Below are 23502 nucleotides of genomic sequence, written 5' to 3' on the forward strand. Positions count from 1 at the left end.
GGGCGGGGCGCGGGCTGCGCGCTCCGCGGCTCGGTGGTCCCGCCGGGGGCCGGCGGCGGGGGAAGGCGGCGGGGACGCGCGGCTCGCCGCCATGGACGACAAGGCGTTCACCAAGGAGCTGGACCAGTGGGTGGAGCAGCTGAACGAGTGTAAGCAGCTGAACGAGAACCAAGTGCGGACGCTGTGCGAGAAGGTAGGCGGCCCGCCGGGGAGGCGCGCGCGGGGGGAAACGGGCCCCGGCCCCGCCTGGAGTGTGGGACGGGATGCGGGACCCCACCCCACTCCCCCGAAAACCAGGCTGCTGCAGTCCCCCGGGTCCACGGACAACCGCCCTGAAAGTCGTTGACACCGAGACTTGGTGAGCGTGGGGTCGTTCGCAGGTGATCGGGGCCCTTCGAAAACCGCGGAGTGCACGGAGCTTTTGTTTGCAGGCCAGTGAGCGTGATGGCAGGCAGGGCTTTCTCCCGGGCTGAGTGTGGCGGAGGCAGGTGAAGGCTGGTCTTGGCGGCCGAGCGGCTCTTGAGAGTGCTTTTCTTTTTCAGGAAGAAAGGCAGCAGGTGTTGAGTTTGGAAACAGTGTTTACTGGCAACGAGAGCTGGGATAGGTGCTATTTATAAGCGGCCACGTTACAGAAAGTTACTTCCATTTTTACCCGTGTATCTCCCCCACCCCCTCTATACACTATAGCTTGCAGGTGATGGATTGGGTAAACCCTTTTTGATCGTGTCTTCTCAGCTTTCAGAGATGTGTATCTATTGGTTTATTAACCACTGGGTTTTTTTTTGTTTTTTTTTTGTTTTTTTTAGTTTTTATCACCTTATTTAAAGCCAACTTTTTTCATTCCTCTTTTATATTATGGAGTAAGTCGCTTCCTTATATCTTCATGTTAAAGAGTCCTGCGAAAGAGTAAAAGAGTTAAATATTCAAGTCAGAGTCTACATTTTTTTTTTCTAGGAGTTGGGATACTATCAAAGGATTTTTGTCTGTCTGATTTACAGGCACTCCTTACTTGGGGGTGGGGAGTGATGGCCCATGGTGTGTTTTTCAAGTTGACCAAGGCCTTTATGTGTTGAATAATTACTTAGCACAGGAGAGTTTCTTTCTTCAAATAAAACTGAAAAAAAATGGTGTTTCCCCCAGAGGAACTGTTTGTGTATCGTCTCAGTTAACTTTTATTTATCTTGCGTGATAACCTGTAATTTCGTTAAGTCGTAAAGGTAACCCTTTAGATGATCTCTCATGCTGGAGCACCACTGAGCTGTCCGGTTTGGAAATTGAGTCAGTCAGCCTTACTGTCATTTGACATCCAAACCTGAAGGTGTACACCAAAAGGTGGCTGAGTCCGCTTAGTGTTTCCGTTTGACTTCCTAATAATTTTAGGATACACTCCTACAGACGGTGGTACCACAGCTGGGAAGTATCACACTCAAGTCTTAAACTCTTAGGAAGATTTATGAGCCTTTTAAAGATTTTTTTTTTTAGACTCAGCTTCTAAATCAACAGGATTACCAGTTAGTAGCAACATGCAGTGTTTTTGAGCTTACATCTTCGGCTGTGGGTCTGTTTACGTATCTCCATCAGTTCAGAGTATCACCCTCCACTTGTCCTCTAGCCTGTAGGATGGAGTTGCCAGTGGGAGAAATAGTTTGCTTCATGGCCTGTTCATGACTCTGGTATGCCTTTGTGGGTATGTGCCTGTGTGTACATGTGTTCCTATGTTTTCTTCCACCTGGCGGTCTTGTCCCATTTTATAATAGGTTTAAAGGTTTATTCATTTTAATTGTGTGTCTGTGTGCTTAGAGTTGAAACCTGAGGAAGCCAGAGGTATCAGATTCCCTGGAGCTGTCTGTATAAGCCACTTGATGTGGGGTCTGGTCACTGGTAAGAAGAGTAGTATAGGTTCTTAACTGCTGAGCCATCACCAGCCCCCTGTTTAAGTTCAGCCAATCAGAATTCACTGCTGCCCCACAGAGCGCTAGCTGCCTGGCTCTGCACAGCTGATGCTTATCTGTGAGACAGGGATGAAACTTAACAATCTTCTGGGTGGAAAGTCTCAAGAGCTGCTCACATACAATCCTGACAGGAAGCACTCAGTGAGTGTTAAATGAGAAAGGATATGTTTTGGTCTTATTTCAGGAATCACTTTTGCTTTAGTGAGACTTCTGATGATTGTAGTTCAGTGGAGATTCTGTGTATTTCCTGTTATCTTCAGCACACACGTTACCAGGTTTACAGCAATGCTGTAAAATGGACAACCTTACTTCCCACTTGGTCTTGTGAATACTCTGCCCTTCCTGAGCAAAGCCTAGTAGGAAGATTGGAACACAGAGACAAGCGTTATACAAGCCATCTGCTATTCATTCCTTTTAGCTAGTTTCTTAAAGGTTTTGTTTTTAATTTATTTGTATGTGTGCGTGTGCACATGTATTTGTGTTTGAGCACATGCGCGTGCATAGATGCATGATGTATGATGTGTTTGTGAGTGCACATAGGGGGGTCAAAAAACAGCTTGTGGAGGATGCCACTTTTATGTGGGCTCTGAGGACCACATTTTAGTCTTCAGGTTTGAGCATCAAGCACCTTTAGCTGCTGAGCCATTTCTCGGGCTAACAGAGAAGTATTATTTACCTTTTTTTAAAAAAAGAGAGGGCCTCACTGTGTCGTCTTAGCTCCCTGGAGCTTTGTAGACCAGGTTGACCTCAAACTCTGCCTCCCGAGGCTGGGATTAAAGGCGTGTTCCACCATGCTTAGCCCTCCCAATGTTTTAATGATGTGACTTTCAGATTTTGTTTGCCATACCACTCTATAGAAAACAACAATGTAAGGCGATGGTTTTCCACCAGACATTAAATTCCTCTTCTGATGTAGCTTGGCAGGTGAGGCAGCTGAAATCAAGATGAAGGTGAGAGTGGTTGTGGTCGAGGCCCCGTCCTGGGTTCATGGCAGTGAACCTCATCAGTGTCACAGGGTGACTGACTGCCAGAGTTCCTGCACAAAAGACATGTCAGGCTTCTGAAGTGAGTTCATGTCACTGAGAATTGTTGGCCTAGAACTGTGAGGCCTGCCTTCTGAGACCACAGGCTCGATGCACTCACCTCTGTTAGCATCCAGATTGAAAGCTAATTGTGATCTAGCTCCTTTGAGCATAAATACCGCTTCTGGGACTGCTTCCTTCAATGGCAGTATGCAGGACAGCTTTTAAAGATGGCGTGCCGGCCGCACTGCCTGTCTGTCTGGCCCTGTCCAGGACATTCTGTGACTAGAACTATATTTATCGCTCGTCTTGGGAAAACTTAAAAAAAAAGATTTGACCTGTTAAGATTTTATTCTATAACTGAAGACCGTTTGTGATGGTGACCCATGGGGTGAGGGAGGGGGGCTTGGGATATGAGGGTTAGGCTACTGTCTGTGTTGACAGATACCTATTTTAGTCTTTAGTCAGAAAATCTGGGGCCTGTGTAGAAATATGTGCAAGTTCTAGGGCTGAAGAAAGATGGCTCAGCCGTTAAAGGCTAGGCTCACAATAAAAACCATAAGAAATAGATATTAATTCTATAATGAACTGAAGGGTATGTATGTTTCATGGCTCTGACTTTGAAGCCTTGGCATAAGCAGACATTTTAAGGTTTTACTTCACAATGTAAAAGAGCATATTTTTGACTTCTGAAGCAAAATTATGTTGCTGAGGTCAGATCGTAGAAATAGAACTTGTGAATTGAGATAGTTGATTATTCTCTATGATAGATGCAACTTTTAAAAAACTAGAAGTGGTTTTAGCTGGTCATGGTGTGCATTTCTTCAATGCCAGTGCTGTAGAGGCAGAGGGCGCTCTGAGTAGAGGTCAGCCTGGTCTACTTAGTGGGTTCTAAGGTAGCCCAGGCTACACAAAAAACACCTTGTCTCCAAAAAGAAAAAGAAAAGGTAGTTTTAACTGCTAAACATCCTAACTGACTACATAGCAAGTTCCAGAACAGCCAGAGCGACACAGTGAAACAAAAACAAAAGAGGCACACAAACAGAAAGCCCTAACTGGTATGTTCATTTTATTTCAGTTTTTGTTTGGGTCTCACTACAAAGTTCTGGCTGGCCTTGCCATGGCTGACAGATTAATCTCAAACTCTTGAAGTCCCACCTGCCTCTGCCTCCCTCAGCCCTCAGATTTCAGGTGTGTGACACTGTGCCCTGGTGGTAAAGTTATTTTAAAAACTTTTATTTGAACAGGGTTAATAGCAGCCTAGGCGATCCATTGATAAAGAGATGTAGAAATACAGAGATGTGAAAATGTTTCTGGCTGTTCCAAAGAGTGGTGTGGTTATAGTGGAGTTTGAAGTTAAGACCCAGTCTACTGACTGAACAATCATTGTTTTTCAGTCCGTCTGAGCCACTCTGTCCTTAAACTAACAGGTAAAGAAATTAAACAAGAGAATATCATAAACTAGTGACTAGAAAGTGGACATTGTTAAATTGGGTAATTTCTTGACTTTACATTCGATATGTAAAATATGCCTATGTAGGGAAAAAACTACACTTCTATAGGTAGATAAAGATGTTTACTTGTTTTCATTGAATGGTTCTATATGCAGCATATAACTTTTGTTCTAATTTGAACATCTTCCCGTAACTTTTCCCTTAGGTTTTTGTTGATTGTTTTGGGTAGTATTGGTCCTGGTTGGCTTTGCAGTGCCAGGGATCAGACAGACTAGATAGATAGCCCGTCACTGAGCCACTGTGACAGACTTGGTAATGCAGCCAGAGCGCCAGAAAAAGACTAGTATTAGAATTACAAGAAATTTGCATCTGTGTTACCAAGGAATTTTTAGTTGTTTTGAATTGATTTTCTTTTCCATTCTTAAGTAAATGTAATGAAATATAAACCTAGTCTAGGTTGTTAAGAGTAACTTCTGTAAGGACTGAGAGATGGCTCAGCAGTTATGAGTACTTGTTGCTCTTGCAGAGGAGACCTGGGTTTATTCCCAAAACCCACATGACAGCTCACAACTGTGACTCTGGTTCCAGGAGACCCGGTGCCTTCTATGGCCTCCTCAAGTACTAGGCACCCGTGTGGCACGCAGACAGCCATGTAGAGCAACTTATATGAAAACACATTTTTCTCCTACTCTTATTAGTATTTAAATGTTACTCTTTCCTGAACTTTACTTTTCAAGTCTGATTTTTTTTTAATGGTCATATTAGCCTTGGGAAGGAGGTCTACATAGTATAGATTGTTCCTTCCTAGGAAGAGAGAGCGCAGGTTGGACTTGATTTGATAACAGTATGCATTGGCCATTCACAGACTTTAAAAGAAGTGCTAGCATGGCACTAATCATGATGAAACGGTGTTCACATAATTTACAGACTAACAGTAAAAACTGTATTTCAGTTGCTCATGAAATACTGATAGGGATCTCGGCAGAGTACTTGTCATGAGGACTGAGTTAGGACCCAGCACCCATGTAAACTGCTGGATATGGGGGGGCTGGAGACAGAGCCCTGGGGGCTTGCCTGGCCAGCCAGTCTAGCCTGATAGGTGGGCTCCAGCCAGTCTAGCCTGATAGGTGGCCTCTAGGTTCAGTGAGAGACTTTGTCTCAAAAACTAACATGGAGACCAGTAAGGGCACCTGATGGTACCCTCTCCCAATGTGCAGTTTAGGTTTTGAGTAGGCGTTCGAGGTTTGTCTTTATGCACGTATGCCATTCCTTTTTTTGGCAGGATAAAAATCCAGTGTGTGGATACAGGAGGGTGGTTACATAGTTACTGCTTTTCAAAATCTGTTTGTGAAGCCTTTTGAATGTTACATTTTTAGGCACACATTGTAGTACACACCTATACCTTTGCACCCAGAAGACTGAGACAGGAGGACTGTGAGTTTAAAGTCAGTCTGAGATACATGATGAAACCGTCTCAACAGAAGCAAAGAAGACAGTGTTTTCAGATACAAGACACTGGTCCATAACTTTTAGAAATGTCAGCCATGAGCTGGAGAGGTAGCTTAACAGTTAAGAGCAGTGGCTGTTCTTCTGGAAGACCTAGATTTTCAGCACCTACCTAGCAGCTCGACTCTCTGTAGCTCCAGTTCCAGGGGATCCTGTGCCCTCTTCTTTCTTCCTCGGGTACCAGGAACACACAGACAGATACGCAGGCAGAACAAGTCTGCACATTACAGACAGGTAGCTATTGAAGCTATCCCTTCCCCCTTTTATTTTATATACAAGCTTGGGAAATGTGTTGCACTGCGAACCCCAAGATTGTGCTATTTACTGGAAAAACCTGTTTCTAGCTGGGATGTGACTCAGCCTTAGCACACACCTTTAATCCAAGAGCTTTCTGTTTATTGTAAACTGGACTAACTAAATAAAGTCAACCATAGGTCAAGAGGCCAGCAAGCAACTAGTTGATGGGGAATGAATATAGGAAAAAAACAGTAAGGAAGTCAGGAGGACAGAGAGACAGGAAGTAGACGAGAGGGACATTGAGTTTAAGGAGTCCGTGGAGAAAGAGAGCTGCTTTTTCCTGAAGTGTAAGGTCACCTGGGTGCTTTCTCTGCCTCTCTGAGCTAGCAGGCTTTCACCCTAGCATCTGGCTCCTGAGCCTTCATTGGGATTTTGTTAAAAACAACAAAGATGGGGTTAGAGAGATAGCTCAGCAGTCAGAAGAGCACTGACTACTCTTTCAGAGGTCGTGGGTTCAGTTCCCAGCAACCACATGATGGCCACAACCATCTGTACTGGGATCTGGTGCCCTCTTGTGGCCTGCAGGGCCACATGCAGATACGTGTACATGAGAACACTCATATACTTAAAACAATAAGTGTCGAAGAAAAATAACAAATATATGAGAAAGATAGCATGCATTTTATTTTGGACACAGTTTTCCCTAACAACCATTAACTTGTTTGTGGTTTGTTTTGTTTGTGAGTTAAGATCTCACAAGGTAGATCTTATAACTCACTATACAGGCTAGGCTGGTCTCCTGAGTGCTGGGAGTGTGGGCATGTGCATCCATGCCTTGCTATAAAGCCATCTGGGTATGATATCGTAAGCCTTGATGTGGAATGATGGGGTGTTTGTTTACATTAAAGCATCCTAGCGTAGCATCCTAAAACATCTTACATTTATCCTAGTCAGTGTACACATCCATCACTTGCTTTTTAAGCAGCCATGTTGCTCAGCATTTAGACACTTGCTACTGTTAAACTCAGAGTTAAATTTCCTTGTTTGAAGGTGTGTGTGGGGTGGGGGTGGGGGGTTGACTATAGCTACAGCTCCGTTGGTAGAGTGCTTACCTTGCAAGCATGGGCCCTGGGCTCAGCCTCCAGCACCTCAGGTTGGAGGCAGAAGGATCAGATATTTCAAGGTTATTCTCAACTGTATAATGAGTTGGAAGCTAGCCTGTCGTAATTAGACCAACCCCCCCCCCCCCAAAAGAAAACAGTAAGTCATTTATGGTAAGGCCTACTAATGGTGTAGGAAGAGAGCTTATATTAGCTATGAAGTTTTGGTTGAGCCGGGCTTGCTGGATGGCCATGGGAGGCCGAGAGCTCCAGATCCTGCTGCTTCAGCCCTCTGAGCTGGAGGCATGTACTACCATGCTTGACAGTCCTCTAGAATTTTTCATTTTTTAGATTTATTTTTAATGTATACGAGTGTTGTGCCTGTATGTGTGTCTATGTGTAACGTGTGTGCCTACTCCCTATAGAGCTCATTGGATCCCCTGGAACTGGAGCTGCAGACAGTTGTGAACCGTGTATGATAGACACTGAGTCCTCTGCAAGAGCAAGTGCTGTTAACCACTGTGCCTTCTCTTTAGCCCCACTGTAGACTTAAGACTTTATGTCAGACTATTTGCTTTAGAGATTTTCTGTTGTTTGCTTTCTATGAATTTTCTTAGAGTGTTAGAGATAAGCGCTGTAGCAGTTCATTCTCGTGTAGAAGGGAAAGACTGTAGTCATGGCCTTGGAGTATGCTACAGCAGTGGACTCCTTGTTGGCTGCAGAGGGAGTGTGGCAGTTAAGTACACACTTACCCAAGAGTGCTTCTCACAGAGATGAAAAGAACGGCTGGCTGGAATTCACAGCAGTGGGTCTGGCTACCCAGTCACATCTCTACCAACTGTGAGTTGTTTTGGTTTGGTTTTAGTTTTGTCTTTTGAGACAGGGTTTCTCTGTGTGTCTACTCTATAGACCAAGCTGGCCTCAGATTCAGAGATCTGCCTGCCTCTGCCTCTGCCTCCGCCTCCGCCCCCGCCTCCGCCCCCGCCTCCGCCTCCGCCCCCGCCCCCGCCCCCGCCTCCGCCCCTGCCTCCTCAGTGCTGGGGTTAAAGGGTGTGCCACTATGCCAAGCTGTCAACTGTCATCTTGAGCCACAGTCCACATTACAGCGTTAAATCTGGTCTTATCTGTGTCCTGGAAATAATCAAATTTCTGTTACTGCATCATAGTAAAAACTGGATAATTACATTCTTAGAACTGCTTCTGACTCCTTTTGAGCGTATAAGTCTATACATAATTCTCAGGTGTTTTTACTATGTTGAGTAACTGTCAGTCTAGAACTGCCTCCCTGGCTTGTTAATTAAGATAAACCTTCCGCTAACATTGCGAATGCACGTGTGTACACACATACAAGTAATTCCAGTAATGTGGTAATGAGGACATAGTTTGTCACACAACAAAGAATCAACCCTCAGAGAAATTCAGTTAAATTCAGCCATTTTTACTTTATACACAGGAAAGATAATGACTTCATGCTCTAGAGACGCAGGTTCTAGACACCTACTCTAAATAATGGTATGAAAGACCTTAGGTTGCATGGTTACGTTAGCACCATGAAGAGAATCTTTGCTTCCTTTCATTCTAACTAATCCTAGGCCAGCCAGTAGAAAACATCTATGCTCCACTACCCATGGCTCTTGGGAAGCCACCGCGCTGATCTAGGCAACTTGTGAATGAAAAGTTGGAGACATATGCTTGTGAATTTTGCAGAAATAAGAGGTTAGAGCTCTTGTCAAAGTTGGCTTAAAAACAATTGAGAACACTGCTGTTGGAATAGCTGTCCCTGCTTAGAGCTGCTTCCAAACAAAAGTAAGAGGGAGAGCACTTGTCTAGAATATTCAATAGCTGGGTATACCCAACTGGTTAGGTCAGGCTGCGGGTACAGTAACTTGGTCATTTTACAGTTCTGTTTTCATTGCTAAACTTGTGTGTATGTATTCCCGAAAGGAAGGTGCATGCAACAGCATGAGCATGGAGGGCGGGGGACAGCTTTCAGGTGTGCATTCTCTCCTTCCACTGCGAGTCCTGGGCATCACAGCAGCTCATCAGGATTGGAGGCAAGTGCCTCAGTCCTGAGCCATCCCTCCAGCTCCAGCGTTTTAGCCTACTGCAGTTTCATGTTTCTAGTCAATATCGTAAATCAGTACCTTGTTACTGCAGTCGGACATTGAGTAGCTAGAAGATAAGTTTGGAGTTAAGAGAAATACCTTTAGAAAATGGAACCGTCACCAAACAGTTGTTCACTCCTGTATTCCAGTCAGCCCTTTGGAAGTGGAGGAAAGGTGCTCAGAAAGGAGTTTATGCCATCCTCCACTACACAGTGAGAGCACACCTGGTAGCCGGTTTTCTATCACTTGTACTGACCACTTGATAGTCCTTTCTGATTGCCAGCTGTGTTGCAGGAGTTAGGTTGCTCTCGGTAGGCCTCTGCTGATGACTGCTCGGCCTCTCTCCTGCCTCCTGTGCTTAGTGCTTTGCAGACATGTGTGACTTGGCTGCATGCTTTGTTCTGGAACGGATGGCAGCAGTTTAGTGACAAACATGCCACAGCAAGATGGTATAGACATTAGTTACTGGTCAGTGCGCCTCCTGCAGCACACTCAGTGACGTTATTGTTTTGTTTTTAAGCCTTTTTTTTTTTTAATTAAACAGATCATGTGGGTTTGTGACTTGGGATTTTCCCTCATATATCAAAGACACTTGAGTAATATCATTAAGGATCTAGTGTTCCATTCTCTGGACAGACTATGTTTATTTTCCTAAGAATCTAGAAGGTGCCTTTTTTCAGTCGTGTTGTATTACATCAGCTCATGGCTAATGGGCATTTGTGTCATTTGTACTTTTCTATTAGCACCTGCTGTACCTCCAGGGGCCCTCAGCTCAGTTCCCAGTGCTCATGTCAGGAACTGCAGCTCCAGGGGATCAGATGCCCTCTTCTGCTTCCACAGGCACAAATAAAAACAAAGTAAAAATAAGTCCTTTAAGCAAAAGAATAATGCAGCCATGGATAGTTGAAACAGATTTCATTTTGATTCCTCCCAGCATCACATAAGGGTTCCAGGTTCTCTGTATCTCTGTAGATATGCCAGTTCCAGTCTTTGTATTATAGCTTATAAGTCGACCTATCTCTTTGTAGGGTCATGGTTTATTTTATACTTCCAAGTGGATTTCCTCCAGGTTTTTTTTTGTTTTTGTTTTTTTAAGCAGGTAAGAAATGTTGTTAAATTTGTAACAGAATCTTTTTATTTTCCTTTTCTTAACAGGCTAAGGAGATTTTAACAAAGGAATCAAATGTACAAGAGGTCCGTTGTCCTGTTACCGTCTGTGGAGACGTGCATGGCCAGTTCCACGACCTTATGGAACTCTTCAGAATTGGTGGAAAATCCCCAGATACAAACTATCTATTCATGGGTGACTATGTAGACAGAGGGTATTACTCTGTGGAGACGGTGACTCTTCTTGTAGCATTAAAGGTATGACTGATGAACATAGGTGGGGGTGGACTTGAAAGGAGGCCAGAGCCAAATGAATATCAGTGCTGTATGTATCGTCTGCAGTCTCGTGGTGTGCTGAGCCTTAAAGAACAGTTGCCTTCACATCTTTTACAGAAAGATTAAGGTCCATGCCTTAAAATTTCTGTCCATTGCTGATAACTGTGTAACTCACGGTTGTCCATAACTGACCTCTGAATTATATTTGATTTACTTACTTGCCACTCTGCATATGGAATCATTAAACAAGTGTGTTAACTTCGTGGCTTGAGAAGCCCATTGTTCCTGTTTTTACTGCCCTGGACTCCACACGTCACACTTGAAGGTCTCATCCCTGCTTAGGCTGCCTGATGAATCTCAGCTCCTGTCTGTCCTGTCTTGCTACTTCCCTGTTCCCAGAGTCCTCTTTGATTCCATAGTCGTGAGAGTCAAACTCTGTTAAACAAAGGCTGCGGCTCTCCTATAGTCTGTCTGACTTTACCTGCCTGTAATTCACAGCAAAAGGCTCTCCCCTCAAAGAATATTTTTATTCTTGCTCCAGTTTGTTTATTTCTTTCTCTGTTTCCCACAAGATTACTCTGGCTGTTTCCTTCTTACTACTAATGCTCAGACTCAACAAATGCTTAGGACTTTTAGATTTCAGAAAACTGCATATTCATAGTGCGATGTCTATAGTAGGGGACCCACGTTTAAGCATAAAATCCATTTGTTTTATATGTATCGTACATACCCATTCTTAAATTTAAAAATGGACAAAAGAACTAATTAAAGAGATGGATTTGAGGTTAAAACTAACATAGAACTGGAGAGACATGATTGTACCCTGGTTTCTTTTCCTTGTCTTCCAGGTGCGCTATCCAGAACGAATCACAATATTGCGAGGAAATCATGAAAGTCGGCAGATCACACAAGTTTATGGCTTTTATGATGAATGCCTACGAAAGTATGGAAATGCCAACGTGTGGAAATACTTTACAGATCTCTTTGATTATCTTCCACTTACAGCTTTAGTAGATGGACAGGTGCGTATGTGTCTGACAGTGTCTTGCAGAAGGAAGTTAAATGTGGGAAAACATTTACTATTAGGAATTCGGGGTCTGTATTTACAAGTTATGTAAAAATCTCTTTGGCTTATTATGTTTGTTTAATGCAGTGCTGGGGAGTTGAACCTAGGGTCTTGGGATCAGGTGCTAAGTAAGTGTGCTACCCCTGGGCTACAGCCCCATAATTCGGTTGATGGTAGCAGTGGTTGTTTTTTGGTTTTTGTGTATTCCTGTTTTGGAGAGAGTCTCACTGAACTGCACAGGCTCAGACTTAACTGTACCCCAGCACAGCTCGATGCTCTAACTCTCCTGCCTGTGTTTCCAGGGAGCTGGGCTTCTAGGCTTCAGTCACCAAGCCACTTTCCCTGGCTTTAAAGTCTTCTGGCCAAAGAGGATATGTGCCCTAATGTGTGCTTTTTAAATCTAGAAAACAGTGTAAATAAATGTTTAAGTTTTTGGGTGTATGTATTATTAGTAACACAAGATGTTATTGGAAATTGTGCCCGTATTACTATGTTTCCTGGTTATCATTAGTAACTTTTTATTCCTATTTTCATGGTAACAAGTATGATATTATATATTACATCTTTTTTTAATCAAAGGGTTCTGTTTCCAGCATAGTAAGTTTCGAGGCATACGTAAGACATTAATACAGGTTTCCCATATCAGTATTTAGAAGCTTCACAGTGAGCTGATTCAAACTCATATGTAAAACAGAATAAGCCGGGCGGTGGTGGCGTATGCTTTTAATCCCAGCACTTAGGAGGTAGAGGCAGGCGGATTTCTGAGTTCGAGGACAGCCAGGACTACACAGAGAAACCCTGTCTCGAAAAAAACAGAACAAAAAAAGAATCATATAGTGTTAATTTTTTTTTTTTAAGAAAATCCGTTAACTATCTGCTTTATTTGGGAAACATTAGAAACCTCATCAAAGTCAGGAAAAAAGGCTGATGTGGTCAGATAGATCATTCAGGAGCTTTGGGCAGAATTGTTGAATCCTAAGCTAGCCTGGGCTATCTATACACATAGCTCATACATTGACCCTGTCAATGAACAAATAAGAAACTGTTCGCTAAAATATTCATTATTCTCTTTGATTCATAGTCTAGTCCTTGAATAATCAGAGGATAGTCCTGAGGAAAAAAAATTTTAAATGCTTCTATTATTCCACTTTATGTCAGAATCCCTGTAAGTACACTCTATAGTGTATAGTGTATAGAGAACTGAAGACAACTGGGGAGGTAGCCAGGGAATGACCAACATTTTCTTCCTAGTTTGTAAACACATAAAGTACTTGTTTTGCAAGCATGAAGACGTTTAGATACCTACCAGCCATGAAGGAATGGGATTCCCAGAGTGAGCTATCGGTCTAGCCATAGCAGCAAGCTTTGGTTTCAAATAAGAGACTCTGCCTCAGTGAGTCAGGCGGAGTAATCAAAGACATCCAATGCCAACCTTAGGCCTGCACATATATGTGCACCCACTAACATGTAGACCTGCATATACGTCCAGACGACATACAGTTAGCAGGCGTGCAGGAGACGTGACTCAGTGAGGAGAGAAAGAACCCCAAAGTCGCCCCGACCTCTGCTAGATGTGCCTTACACATCATACAGTCATGGGAAATAAGGACTTAAAGGTGATAGACTGTATAAAGTGTATGTAGATGTGGTCACGTGCTCAGTAAACCTGAGGAAAACCAAAAAAACTTACTGTAATCAATAACAGAATCAGCAGGACATTAATGTTATGAAAGAAACAAAGTTCTGCATCAGGAGTGTCCCAGCACACACAGGGACAGGTGATGTGTGTGTCATGTGTGCAGCAGCACTGCGACACCAGACTGCAGCTCCGCAAGGGAGCATGCAAAGGGCCTCAGATCCTCAGTGCCACAAAACAGGGTGAGAAGACCGCTCAGCACTGGATCTGCTGTGGAGGTTATTGCTGGTGATTGGATTCTGCTTTGCATTGTACTTCACAAATCTTTCAGTTAATGATACCATCTGGGAAAAGAAAAAGCTGTCAAGGCTAACACTTGCAACCATTACTTATTATTCATTAATTTAGCAATTATAAAAACAAAAACATTTTCTTCTCAATTTAAAAACAGATATTCTGCCTCCACGGTGGCCTCTCTCCATCCATAGATACACTGGATCACATAAGAGCCCTGGATCGCTTACAAGAAGTTCCACATGAGGTGAATGGCAGTTACTTCATTTGCTCTGAGTTTAAGGGAAAAAAGTATAATCACATGTGGGAAGGGTGACTCAAACATCCTAACTCAGAGTGCACATGTGTTCTTTCTCCTTGTCCAGGGCCCAATGTGTGATCTCTTATGGTCAGATCCAGATGACCGTGGTGGCTGGGGCATTTCTCCACGTGGTGCTGGCTACACATTTGGACAAGATATTTCTGAAACATTTAACCATGCCAACGGTCTCACACTGGTGTCTCGTGCTCACCAGCTTGTAATGGAAGTATGTACTTTTCCTGCAGAATGACCTGATCTCATGGGATATGCGTCTGTAATAATGCTTCACGACTTAGAATGTAGGAACCAGATCCCATTACCACATCCAGATCTCTACGAATATTCTGTCAAAGCCATTGTCTGTCTGTCGTAACCAGTGTTTCAGTCAGAACATTCCCATCGGTATACTATTCAAACCCTTGGGTCATGTGATTGTAGCAGTGTTTTAAGTTTTGCAGAGTGTATAGCTTAATCCAAGTTACCCATAGAAGTAATTTTTCAGATTTTATATGATCTTGACACTTAGAAATGATGAAAGTTTTATATAAGAAATATCTTTCTAATCTGGGCATGGCGTGTGCTTGTAATCCCAGTGTTTGGGAGACCAAAGCAGGGGTCATGAGACTCATGCTGTCTAGAATCTATAAGGAAATACTCTTAAATAAAACCCCTTCAGTAGGGGTTGGAGAGGCGGCTCAGCAGTTAAGAGCACTTGCTCTTCCAGAGCATGCTCAACAGAGACTTGAGCTCAGTAAGAGAGGATTATATAGCATGCTGCTTTTGGGTACACACTGAGGAGTGTGCTGTGCTGTGGCCTGGCTACACTTGACCAAGGAGATGTGACAGCTGTTTGTCCACTGCTGTTATATTCAGTGGCCACTCAGTTGAGGTGGCAATTGCTGGATTTCTCCTGTTGTGTTAGCGTTGTCACTATTAAAGGAATAAATAAGAACAGAGTCCCTCTAACCAGCAAGTAGTGGCTTTAGAAGGCAGAATAAACTTCCCCAGCCTAGAACAGGCAAGGAGTTGGGTAGGAGCACGAGAAGAAGCACATACATGCAGTGACATTAAACTTCACTATTCCGGCAAGCACAAATGTCAGTGATGACTGGATATTTTTAGAGAAAAAGTTCTGAGACTCCAAAATTGGAAAATAATAAAATTTCAGCTATTTGAGACAAAACTGAAGTATTTAACATAGTAAACTACCTAACTGGTGATGTGAGTCAGGCTCTGACACAGGTGACCATTAGAGTGTCGAGATTACTGGTGAGCATTGGCTCAGCGCGCTGGGAGAGCTGATTCTGAGTTGATATTTGCCTAATAATAGCTTCAAGATTTCATAGCAAACTCTAAAAGCCAGGCTCGTTTCTATCATGTCTCAGCATTGGGAGGCTGGGGCAGTTGCAGGTCTGAGAACAGGGTAGCCTAAATAGCAAAATTCTCAACAAAACAAAAACAATAAGATACTTAACAAAGTTTATGAAGGGAAATGGGGAGTTTACTGAGAAACTCAGTGTATACCCTAAGTTAAGATCTTAAGTGTAGCCGGGCGGTGGTGGCGCACGCCTTTAATCCCAGCACTTGGGAGGCAGAGGCAGGTGGATTTCTGAGTTCGAGGCCAGCCTGGTCTACAGAGTGAGTTCCAGGACAGCCAGGGCTACACAGAGAAACCCTGTCTCCAAAAAACAAAAAACAAAAAAAAAACAAAAAAAAAAACAAAAAAAAAAGATCTTAAGTGTAGCTTAAGAAAAGCTGTCTGGTTCCTGAGGTATATAATAGAATCTCGTACCTAATAACTTTAATATCCTGAGCAGCTGCATGAACTGTTAGGTTATAGAAGAAAACATAGCCACTGAAGGATTTGAGTTGAGATCGGTGTCGACTGGCTTCTCTAATGAAGTGACCTTTTTCACTGCCGCAGGGATACAACTGGTGCCATGATCGGAATGTGGTCACCATCTTTAGTGCTCCCAATTACTGCTACCGCTGCGGGAACCAGGCTGCTATCATGGAACTAGACGACACTTTAAAGTACTCTTTGTAAGTAACTTCACATTTTAATTGTATGTAATGACTTAGAGGGAAAAGGAAGTGCTGAAAATAGACTTAGGGGCTGGAGAGGCGGCTCAACGCTCAGAGCACTTGCTACAGTCTGTGTGACTTCCGTAGACACCTGCACACCTGAATGTTCGTACACTCAGTCAGCCCCTGCACACGTGCATGCATGAGTAACAGTACTCTGTAAAGAGACGTGAAAGAGCTCTGCTTACGACACGGTAGGAGTGTGCAGACCTCTTCCCTGACACTGAGTGTGAGAGCTTCTGATATGCTGGGCACGGAAACCACGGGCTCTTCATTCCAGGGCATTGCTGTACCACCACTCCACATCCAGCCCAGAAAAGTAGTTTTTTTGTTTTTGTTTTGTTTCAAGATAGGGTTTCTCTTTGTAGCCCTGGCTGTCCTAGAACTCACTCTGTAGACCAGGCTGGCCCTGAATTCACAGAGATCCACCTGCCTCTGCCTATACTTTATTGAAATTTTCCCAAGAGCTTACAGCTAATATAAAAACATTTAATAGAACCTTAAGCCGGGTGTGGTGGTACAACTCCTTAATCCTAGCACTCCAGAGGCAGAGGTGAGTTTGAGAGCAGTCTGGTGTAAGCTGTACATGAATTCCAGGACAGCCAGGACTACATACAGCTAAACTGTCTCGGGAAAACAAACAAGAACTCAGACAAAAAGAGGAACTCGTCCATTACAATGAGCAGGGGCTCGACAGTGTCTTAGTGGTTAGAGCACAGGCAGAACTTCCACAGGATGTCAGTGTAGTTCCCAGCACGTACACTGCAGCACACGGCCATCTAATCTATAATCTCAGTTCCAAGGGTCTGACACTTTTGACCACTGGCACTCATGCAGATGTCCACATATACATAACTAAAAGTGACAGAGGATATGGCCTTATTGGTACTGTTTACCCTAGCATACACGAAGCCCTGGGTTCAAGCCCAGCACTGTGTAAACTGGCCATGGTGATATATGCCTATAATCCCAGTACTTGGGAGACGGAAGCAGGTCAATTTGAGTTCATGTTTTGAGTACATGAAACCTGGTTTCAAAAACATTTGTAAAATAAAACATTGGCTATACATGGTGTCGCTTGCATGTCTATAATCCCAGTACTTACAAGGTAGAGCCAGGGAGATGAGGGTTTCAGAGAGCGCCTTTACTCTGTCTCAGCAACACCAACACATTGGAAACCCGTCCTGACTGCTGTGATGCTTGAGTGTGCCTATGGTTACATCCTCTCAGGGCTGCTTGGAGAAGGAAAACACGAGTGTGATTCATCCCAACACCGCAGTGTTGATTCAGAATAGGAAAAGTCAATGCAATAATGTTAATATTAAAAAAAAAGTGTAGCCGGGCAGTGGTGGTGCACGCCTTTAATCCCAGCACTTGGGAGGCAGAGGCAGGCGGATTTCTGAGTTCGAGAGTTCGAGGCTAGCCTGGTCTACAGAGTGAGTTCCAGGACAGCCCGGGCTACACAGAGAAACCCTGTCTCGAAAAAGCCAAAAAAAAAAAAAAAAAAAAGTGTAGTGAAGTGGTAATAGCTTGATTGCTAGTGATGAGTTCGGGGTCACCCCAGCCATGTGGGTGCAGTGTAACAGAAAGCTACAGGAAGGAGACTCTGTCTATTCCGCAGTTTACTGGCTGGGTTACTTAATCCTTTTCTTTGTCATTTTTAGTCTTCAGTTTGACCCAGCACCTCGTCGTGGAGAGCCTCACGTGACCCGGCGCACCCCAGACTACTTCCTATAACTTCCCCCCCAGGACCTGTCTTTGTATGTGGAAGTATACCTGGCTTTTTCAAATATATATATACATATATATTTAAAACAACAGTTATCTGTGTGTCTCTGTAACAAATTGTGATATGTCTTGACATTAAACACATACATCATGGACCAAAATGTGCCATACTAATGATGAGAGGTTAGCAGTTTGAACTTAGTCCACTGTTGTAGATGAGTCTGCCCAGCAGCCTGCCTGCTGTGCTGCAGGAACCATTTTCCTTGACTGGTTAAACAAAAAGGGTCACTGACTGCTTCATCTCCTTTGCGCTTACTTGGAAGTTTAGTTACAAGTTTAACTGGCATGGATTATAGAGTTGGAGTTTTATTTTTAAGAATTTACAAGCTGACTTCCACTTAAATTCATAACTCTTTATTTTATTGAAATGTATGACTAACTGAAGAAGAGATTCTTGGGAGTATGTTGTCATAACATTAAAGAGATTTCCTTTTAAAGTTTCCTAAACTAAATTACTGTTGGATGTTGATCTGCATATTTCTGTATATTTGTCATGACAGTGCTTGCATCCTATTTGGTGTACTGAACAAATAAAATTTCCAATTTAGAGAAAAACATTTTAACTGTGATGTGCATTAAATGGAAGCATCGCCATTTTGAAACTTGATACAAAGACTTAAAACTGTGACGTAGGCTTTTTGCACCTTGAACGTCCTTGATTCTCCTGCTCTCCTGAGGGATAGGATTACAGGTATGGGGCGCCTTGCCAGGCCCCCCGCTATCTGCTGTGTAGTAACAATAAACAGCTGTACCGACATAGCTTGCATGGTGTATTCAGAGCTGGGGGTTAACTCTGGTGGGGTGTTCATCCCAGGCCCTATATTCAATTGCAAGTTATGTGCACAAATACTACAGAAATAATGTTTGTTTATAGTTTATGCTCAAAAGCAGAACAAAGTCAAATACTTACGATAACTTTCAGACCATTGAAAAGGCATCTTTCTTTTTTTTTTTAATTTATTTATTTTATTTATGAGTACACTGTAGCTGTCTTCAGACACACCAGAAGAGGGCATCAAATCTCATTACAGATGGTTGTGAGCCACCATGTGGTTGCTGGGATTTGAACTCAGGACCTCTGGAAGAGCAGTCAGTGCTCTTAACCACTGAGCCATCTCTCCAGCCCAAAAAGGCATCTTTCACTAATTGAAGCATTTCATTAGGTGGTTTGTATTAATATATTCATGTGCAAAATATGGATGGCCTGCTTTAATAGCTATAGACTAAATATAACAAAAGAAACCTTAAAAGCTGAGCTGGGTTGTCTCCTTTAACCTAGAAACAGAAATTGACCTGTTTATTTAGTAGCAGTGGTAATTATACTATTCCAGGGTCATAAAATACCAGCTCTAGGGTTTACTTAATATCTAGCTGTAGAATGATTTTAAGACATACACCAAAAGTAGACCCTTGGGTAGTTTGGAAATTGAAAGATTAACTCAGTTGCTATAGAATATTTGCCGGGCAGAATGAAGCACAAGGGACCATCCTACCGCTTCATAAGCTCAGGCTGGTGACCCTAGGACTTGGGACGGGGACAGGAGGACCAGGAGAGCTCAGGGCTTCCTGGGCTACATGAAACCCTGTCTAAAAAATTAAAGATAAGAAAGATACCTTAAGACAGACTAAGGCAGAGGTTCTCAACCTCTGTAACACTGCAGCCCTTTAATACAGTTCCTCATGGTGGTGACCCCAACCAGAACATTATTTTGCTACTGTTATGAATCATAATGTAACTCTCTCGTGCAGGTGATCTTAGGTGCACCCCTGTGAAAGGGCCCACAGGACCCCACAGGTTGAGACCTGCTTGAAGGTCATCAGTTCACACAAAAAACGACAGCTCACGCTCCAAATCCACTGAACAACAACGGCCTTGTTTACTGTAGTATCAATATGTCCCCCAAAGTTCATGGATCAAAACCTTCATCCCCAGATCTAAGTGAAAATTATACAGGATCAGTTGGCTCCGGACGTTCTTTAAATCTGTAGAAATACAATAGAATCGACATCCCTCCTTAGATTTTGACTGAGATGTGAAATACTATATGGTAAGGTAGACGCAAGCAGAGATCAGTTCTTACAGAGGCTAGGGTTTGGCTTGAAGATGGTCTGGTTAACTCAGAAGTTCTGGGAGTTGAGGCATGTCCCCCCATGCCTGGCTGAGGCCTAACATCCAATGTCTGTCTTACTATACATGCTTTCTACCTCGCTTTCACATAGATGACAGAGGCCACAGACCATCATATGCAAAGCAGTCCTCGTCCACGGTGTGTGGGTGTGGGTGCTCCTGTGGACAGGAGTTGCTCAAGGCACAGCGTGGCTGGAATGTGAACACCATCCTGTTGAAGGACAACTGGTACTCCTGACCTCTCTACTGCCTTCTCTGCTCTTTCTCTTCCACGTTAAGTACAGTATCCACAGTTATTCCTATGTCCTCCAGCGACAAGCCTCCCTCCACTTCCAGGGGCCTTCTGGGAAAGGACGTGGAAAGGCTGTATAGGGATTTGTGGTACCCAATCTTCATCATCCAGTCAAATAAGACCTAAGAGGCAAAAAAAAAAAAAAAAAAACCTATCAGACTGTATACACGTTCCTCCAGAATCTTTATCACCCCCGTGGCACTGTATAGCTCTGTCATTCTGAAATCCAGTCCCTAGGAATAAAAAGTAATTTCTGTATCTTTCAAAGAAATTTTTTAGACTTTAAGGGAGAACAGTATGTCATGAATTTGGAGATGTGAGAATTTTAAATGTCTTTTTTCCAGAGAAAGTAAAGGCCTACTGTCATAGTAGTTAGTAACCAAACCTAATCCATCAATGAGATGTAAAATACTTAATAAAAATTGGTGATACATGCCTTTAATCCCAGCACTTGGGAGGCAGAGGCAGGTGGATCTCTGAGTTTGAGGCCAGTCTAGTCTACAGAGAGTTCCAGGACAGCCAGGGCTGTTACACAGAGAAACCATGTCTTGGAAAAAAAACAAGAACAAAAAAGCTGAAAACAAAAAATATTTGGGAAAAAAAAATTGGATCAAAATCACCAAGAAGCTTTGTCAAAATAGACATGTTTTGGCACCTGAGACAAAGTCCAATTCATGATGGGCCATTCCTGTAATTGTCCATAAAGATTACCATATACACACTGGGTTCAAAGTCTAGCACCAACAAAAAGAAAAAATGACATAGTCATGATAAAATTTTTCATATCACATCCAACTGAAAACACATTTACCTCAAAATATGCCATTTTAAACAAAGCATATTTTGCTTCAAAAACAACAGCTAAGCTGGGTGTGGTTGGTTCCATGATAGCTGTAGTCCCAAAGCTACGACTGGAGGATTACTGGAACCAAGTTACTGGGTTTGGGACCAACAGCAAGACTTGTGTCTTAACAACAAAAGCCAGATACATGACAGAGACGTAATTGTTTCCAGGGAATCTAAATATCAAATTGTCCAACTCGAGCCTTAAGTTGCCAGCCACCAGCCAGGAATCCACTGCTGGTCTATAGAATAAATCTGTACGGCATTTAGAAGTGTTGGGAATGCCAGGCAGTGGTGGTGCACGCCTTTAATCCCAGCACTTGGGAGGGAAAGACAGGTGGATTTCTGAGTTCGAGGCCAGCCTGGTCTATAGAGTGAGTTCCAGGACAGCCAGGGCTACACAGAGAAACCTTGTCTCGAAAAAAAAAAAAAAAGAAGTGTTAGGAATTGAACCCCGGTTTTGTACATGCACTGAGCACCCACTCGGCCACTTAGTTCATAGTTTACAGTTGCTTTGAGACAGTCTCCCTAGCTGGCTCTGAACTCACAATCTTGCCGGATGTCAGATCCACAACCCCTGCAGTGGAAGCATTACATTTATATTACACTGCAGCCCCAGTTAAAACTATTTTTAAAATAATAAGCTGCCAGGTGTGGCAGCGCGTGCCTGGATCCAGTCATTTGGGAGGCTACCACAGACACCGAGTTTCAGGCCAGCCTTGACTACAGGGTAAGTGCTAGCTAGCCTCAGCAAAACCTAGTAATATCTTACCCACCAACGTAAATAGAGTAACAACCAAAGAGATACAGCTCAGAGAATGCCTGTCTGACAACGTAGATTCTTTCTTAATACGAAAAAGGAAGAAAGAAAATTAAAGGGGAAAACAAAATGTTTAAAGAAATTCTCAAACAATGGAGAACCCTCAAATTGTGTGGTCTTGTCTCTTACTGCATTCGAACACACTGTTGACAAATTTCATTAAGACAGTATTTCTGAAAATACTGATTTCCTCACCTGTGAATTCCACGACTTGATAAATCTTCTCCTCAAAACACGTCCACTTGGGCATCGAAGGGCAACAGTAACTACCTGTGGATTACAAATGTAAGCTACAATGGTCACCCGGACCTTCAATCCACACAGGACTGAGGAAGGAAGATTGCAAATTTGAGGCCAGCCTAAGTTACAAAGCAAGATCTCATCTCAAGAACAAGACAGAAGTCCAGAACTCAAGTGTAGCCTGGGGATGAGGCTTACCTGAGCCTGGGGATGAGGCTTACCTGACACAAGAATGCCTCACAGCACAAAGCCCTGGCCTCACTACCCACCACCCCATGCACCAGTCTGTGGAGAAAATACCTTGTGTATTGTATAGATGCACCACCTGTCAATTTAAAAGCCTTATAGCTTGGGCAGGAAATGGAAGGTGGGGCATCTGGGTAACAAAGGATTCTGGGATAGAGCCAGGCAGGAGATATGCCTGGGAAGATGTGAAAAGGACGCATGGTATCTGAATGTGGGTAACCAGCCACGTGACAGAATGTAGGTTAAAGTAATTGGGTTATTTTAGCTACGATCTAGTCAGAGGAGAGCCTAGTTATATGGCCAAGGTATTTATAAATGTAGTTTGAGTCTCATTTCTGAGAGTGTGGGGCTGGGAGGAAGAACCAGACCTAACTTCACACCACACATGGTGATACAAGCAGTTCCTAGCTGCAAAGGTGGAGCCAGGAGCATCAGACGCTCAAGACAATCTGCAACCTCACAGTGAGTCCAGGGCATCCTTGACCAGTGAGTCTGAGGGCAGCCTTTGAGGTCTTAAATGCTCAACTACGCTCAGTGACACAGTCTCCTGCTTTTTGCGGATCAAAATGTAGAACTCTGAGCTCCTTCTCCAGCAGCATGTCTGCCTGCATGCTGCCATGCTTCCCACCATGATGATAATGGACTGAATCTCTGAACTGTAAGCCAGCTCTAATTAAATGTTTTCCTTTATAAGAGTTGCCAACGTCATGGTGTCTCCACATCAATACAACTTTTTTTTTTTTTAATTTTTAAGGTTTATTTATTTTTGTAAGTACACTGTAGTTGTCTTCAGACACACCAGAAGAGGGCATCAGATCCCATTAGAGATGGTTGTGAACCACCATGTGGTTTCTGGGAATTGAACTCAGGACCTCTGGAAGAGCAGTCAGTGCTCTTAACTGCTGAGCCATCTCTCCAGACCCCAGTAAAACTTACAATAATGGACATGCATGTGGTGCACAGAGAGACATACACGCAGGCAAAAAAAAAAAGGGGGGGGGGGG

At 43.4% G+C, this 23502-nt stretch overlaps 2 protein-coding genes across 3 annotated transcripts in view; one reads left to right on the forward strand and one right to left on the reverse strand.

Moving 5' to 3' along the window:
- Positions 1 to 58: 58 nt before the first annotated feature.
- Positions 59 to 18486, forward strand: Ppp2cb (protein phosphatase 2 catalytic subunit beta). Its single transcript, XM_028768192.1, has 7 exons — positions 59 to 193; positions 10532 to 10741; positions 11608 to 11781; positions 13913 to 14002; positions 14121 to 14282; positions 15981 to 16099; positions 17806 to 18486. The coding sequence occupies exons 1-7, from the start codon at positions 92 to 94 to the stop codon at positions 17876 to 17878; spliced, it is 930 nt and encodes a 309-aa protein (XP_028624025.1). The 5' UTR covers positions 59 to 91; the 3' UTR covers positions 17879 to 18486.
- Positions 18487 to 19782: 1296 nt separating this feature from the next.
- Ubxn8 (UBX domain protein 8) overlaps positions 19783 to 23502 on the reverse strand; it is a 22333-nt gene continuing 18613 nt past the window's right edge. For both annotated transcript variants that reach the window (XM_028768227.1, XM_028768226.1), the window contains 2 exons: positions 22208 to 22282; positions 19783 to 20471 (listed from right to left, as the gene is read on the reverse strand). In XM_028768227.1, the coding sequence (XP_028624060.1) occupies positions 20301 to 20471; positions 22208 to 22282 (246 nt within the window). In that variant the 3' untranslated portion in view covers positions 19783 to 20300. The remainder of the gene's footprint in view (positions 20472 to 22207; positions 22283 to 23502) is intronic.

Source organism: Grammomys surdaster, unplaced genomic scaffold, assembly GCF_004785775.1.
Source record: "Grammomys surdaster isolate TR1022 unplaced genomic scaffold, NIH_TR_1.0 185, whole genome shotgun sequence".
In the NCBI taxonomy this organism is placed as follows: Eukaryota; Metazoa; Chordata; class Mammalia; order Rodentia; family Muridae; genus Grammomys; species Grammomys surdaster.

What these genes read in the sequence shown, in the direction of transcription:
- Ppp2cb (XM_028768192.1), top strand. Translation starts at nt 92, where the DNA reads ATGGACGACAAGGCGTTCACCAAGGAGCTGGACCAGTGGGTGGAGCAG. An exon ending in TGCGGACGCTGTGCGAGAAG is followed by an intron (nt 194 to 10,531) that starts GTAGGCGGCCCG and finishes TTTTCTTAACAG; the next exon opens with GCTAAGGAGATTTTAACAAA. An exon ending in CAGCTTTAGTAGATGGACAG is followed by an intron (nt 11,782 to 13,912) that starts GTGCGTATGTGT and finishes ATTTAAAAACAG; the next exon opens with ATATTCTGCCTCCACGGTGG.